We start from the raw sequence: 4,260 nt of genomic DNA, 5'->3' as shown, positions 1-4,260 counted from the left end.
ATCAAAATATGTCATACCTTCAACCACTCAGACATACGCCACTCAATTATGTAATAAAGAGCATATACTGGTCGAGTTTCAAACTAGATATCTTACCTGCTCAAGTGGCTTAGGTGTTAAGCCATGGCAATCTGATACATCAGGACCCGATCATCTCACAAGATACTGTGTGCGTGGGTTCGATTCCTTGGGTAACCAGGAATCTGTCATGGATTAAGTAATATCCTATGCAACAAGCCATAGCAAAGAAGCACGAAGTCATGACTGAAGACAGAAGACCAGGATAATCTGGTATCTGGAGAATGATATCAAAGGGTCAATGCTGTGGCCAAAAACAGCATCTTTTTGCATTACAAATTCATGCATCTTTTGCAACCTAGCACAAGTCATTAAACTGCAAGCATCACGACCTGAGTATGTCGTTAAACTATTTTATCAGGCAGCTTTGAGTGCCACATGACCTAAACAATGTCATTAAACTGTTTTATCTACAAGCCTAGTTCTATAAAGAGAAAAGATATAAGGCGATGACGAGTTGAACCACAAGCCAATCACCTACACAGAATTAGAAGCATAAAGGGATCAACTGGCAGCTTCGAGTGCCCAAGGACCTAAATATGTCCACTAAACTATTACACACATCACTATGTACACAGCCCACACACTTGCCAACCTACAAACACCCAACAAAATCTGATGGTTTACCCGGAGTGTAAACCTGAGAGGGGGGTGATGTCACAGTTTTTCCACTACAATATACCTTTGGCACCACGCCAAGATATAAACCTTAGACATAACACAAGGCAAGACGACACAGAGAGCCATTTATGATCCACCACGACACGTCCAGTCATGTGACCTAAACTAGCACCCAACTACGATCACTGAAGCCCGCAAAGGCTCAGCTACCACACGTGACACTGAGGCATCTTAGTAAGTAGTAGACCTCCTATTGGCCACTCAATAGTGGTCCCACTTCAGTCACCGACAAGGTGACACCATGTTATACAATTATCTCATTGGACAACCTCACAACCAATAGTAGGTAGTTGTCATGGCGAGACCAGAACCATTACTGATTCTGACATTATGTTCACATGTAGATACCAGAGGTCCCATAGTAGCACAAGTGCCAGGGGCTCTGCCATACATGTATATAAGCACCTATGAGGAACTGGGTATCCCCAGTTCTATTCACCTATTTTATACATGCTTATGCAGGCCTAACAGCCACCACCTCCTTGCGTGTGTGTTAGAAGGCTAAGAGCCCTTTGAGCCCCTTTCTGCATCTTGTATATCACCATACAACACAGATTATAGGTCACAGGACACAGGCTGCACCTTGCAGCCAGCTCCTTGCCTTCTTAGGCAGGAGTCACAATGCACCATGACAACTGCTGTCAAACCTACTCGGAAGGTTCACGTCACCATGATTTGACCACAACGTGCTGGCTCCTCAAGCCTAACCAGCCATGTGAAGGGCAGTGTGCTTGGGGTCAAGGCCATTGCAGAGGAGAATCGCAAAGCAGAGGAGAGGCAGGCAATGAGGGTGGCAGGTGAGTACATCCTTCTATTGTAATATAACATATCTTACTAAGCCTCCATCAGGATTTGGCCCTGAGTCTCACAAAGCACTGGCAGAAATTAGAGGAGACATCGCACCTGAGGTAGACTCTGCTGCTGCCTTAGATGATGCAGTGATGGAGATCCAGGAGATGAGAAGGGAGGACGACCATGAGTGGAAGGATACAGCTCAGGAGGATGACTCATTCATCCATGCTGTGTGAGATATCATCAGCTCTCGGTGTGTCTCTGTATTATCACATCATTCTCAGTCATTAACTTCATATCCTCTTATTATAGATAGAAGAGTCGCTGGTATCGAGACGCATGGACATGGCAGCATCATGTGGATCGTATGGATGAAAACTGGTGCTCTCTCATTCCCAAGCTTGTCGAGGCCTATCTTCGCTGGCAAGGAGACTCATCACCTGCATGTGATAGCCATTTCACTGTAGAATCACCATACAACTTCAACCTCGACATGCTCAACATCTACAGTCTCACAACTTCAACTCACATTCACTGCTGTGAAGACATTCACTCAGTTGCAGAAGCTCTTGTCCTTAGTGGCTACCTCAGCACTACACCTGTCACTTCCTCCCTCACCATTTCATTCAAGATGCTGAGGGGTAGATGCTGAGCTCTCCTCCATTGACGATCAAATTGACGACTTTCCTCCCTCACCATTTCATTCAAGATGACAGAGCTTCTTCGTTGCATATGCCTTTTCAAAGCCTCCTTCAGCATAAAGGCCTGCACAAAGCTCCTGTGTCACTACTATAAGGTAGGCTTTGCATTGCTCTAGACACAGTTGGCTGACACTTTGCATACTAGATACCTCTATGCTGCCATTACTGGAATGCGGTCACCAATGCCTATGAAGTATACCTGGCAATCCTTCGCAGTGTTCGAAAGCTCATTGAGAAGGCTCGCAGGAGGGGCTCACCTAATTGGCGTGTACTCAATGCATGCCCAGCATGCACATATGAGGTATGTATAAGTCCGCTACTTCATACTTTGATTCTGACATGCTCCATTAAATAGCTTGAAGGTGAGCCTGAGCTGCATTGGTGCCGTATAATTTGCATGGATGGCAACAACTCACTCAAGCGAATCACACAGATTGGTGAATGTTGTTGAGGGGATATGTGGGTCTTCGAAGAGAGCGATTACTACCTATCAAATGAGTTCATCAACTGCTTCGCAGGTGAGGTCAAGGGCCATCCATGCAAGCAGCGAAGCAACTCAATGCAGGATGACATTAACAGCGATACAAGTGATAACGAGGATCAAGAGGGTGATCCCACCAATGGTGCAGATGAAGTTGCATCATGCACAAAGAATTGGAAGGCTGCTGCTTCAGAGGATAAGAAGCAGATGTGGGGTATTTTGAGGAGACTGGGATCTTTGCAAGTGCATGCCATCATGGCTTTATCTTGTGGATTTGTGACATGATGAGAAGTGGTGAACTGTGAGTCATTTTTTTGCATTGCAACGAGCTAAGTTTAACCATATGATCTGAAGTGTGAAGTATCTGCTTGCAATTATAGCCAAGATGGTCGACATTCTCAAAGATCGAACTTTGGGACACTACGACATCGGTTGTGGCTTCAAAGAAACTATCAAGCAAAGCTCTCTCAGTCCTGAATGGCAGCGGCTGCTGTGCTGCATAATCCTTAATGCATTCCATGGGTACATGCATAACCATGCATGTTAGACCAGGAATAACCTCAACATCATTGAGGGAACAGGTTGCGAAGATGGTGAGACTCTCGAACATGTGTTCAGTGCATCAAACAGTCTTGCCTCAGTGACTCAGTATGCCTCTGCTTACCATCGACATGTCTTCATCGATGAGTACTTCCATCAATGTCATGATGATAAGTACGTGAGCCTAAGCACCATGATCTATAATAACTATGTTCAAGCCCTCAATATCATCGAGATGAAATCCATTGCCATCGTTTAGTCTATGCAATCACTTAATGTCAAGAAGGAAGACCTCGTGTGATGGTGTGCAGAAGAGCACCATTACTTCGAGACCCTCAGATAGGAGCCACCACTCTGGGACATATATGCAGTGGCTTATGTTAAGAAGCTACAGGAGTGGCGGAGTGTACGCACTCAGATCAAGATGAGTTCAGGCCCTTTCCTGACTTCCATCCCATCTGACTACATGTTCACCTCACCAATCACTGGGACTGTTGACTACTATGCTGAAGCCTCATGTATGCAAAAGCTAGAGATGAGATGTCGCTATCTCGAGGAATGTGAGTGTGCATTGTCGCATGACCTGCAGGCAATGGAAGTGCAAATGAATATATTGCAGCACTGGCAACCCACTGATGACAAGTATATTGAGACAGCCAAGTACATTGTGACACACACATATCACCATGCACTGGATAATCTACAGCAGCTTGTCGTTCAGCAGCTGTTTGAGCTGCACAACCTGAATCTCTCCCAGACAGGTGTGTGTTCTGTTGTGTTGCTTTATCGGTTCTCACTGGGAAATCTACACAGCATATCATGCTCACATGCACATTGCGAAGTCCCTGCAAGGCCATACAAAATGCCATCAAGGCATACAATGCTGCTGCAGTTGTGCTTGATCCTCCATGCTCAACGTTGGATTGGTCAGAGGCATTGCATTACAGTTTTCTCGATGAGTTCACTCTCCTACAAGATACATGGAAT

At 45.4% G+C, this 4,260-nt stretch overlaps 1 protein-coding gene across 1 annotated transcript; it reads left to right on the top strand.

The window, feature by feature from the left end:
• Nucleotides 1-1,387: 1,387 nt before the first annotated feature.
• On the top strand, nt 1,388-1,787 carry LAESUDRAFT_763521 (uncharacterized protein; the record flags this gene model as incomplete). Its single annotated transcript, XM_040913277.1, has 3 exons — nt 1,388-1,417; nt 1,481-1,556; nt 1,609-1,787. The coding sequence occupies 3 exons, from the start codon at nt 1,388-1,390 to the stop codon at nt 1,785-1,787; spliced, it is 285 nt and encodes a 94-aa protein (XP_040759394.1).
• Nucleotides 1,788-4,260: the final 2,473 nt, after the last annotated feature.

This window comes from Laetiporus sulphureus (assembly GCF_001632365.1).
Source record: "Laetiporus sulphureus 93-53 unplaced genomic scaffold LAESUscaffold_57, whole genome shotgun sequence".
Lineage (NCBI taxonomy): Eukaryota > Fungi > Basidiomycota > Agaricomycetes > Polyporales > Laetiporaceae > Laetiporus > Laetiporus sulphureus.
The sequence above is the reverse complement of the archived record's forward strand: the minus strand, read 5'-3'. Positions and strand labels throughout refer to the sequence as shown.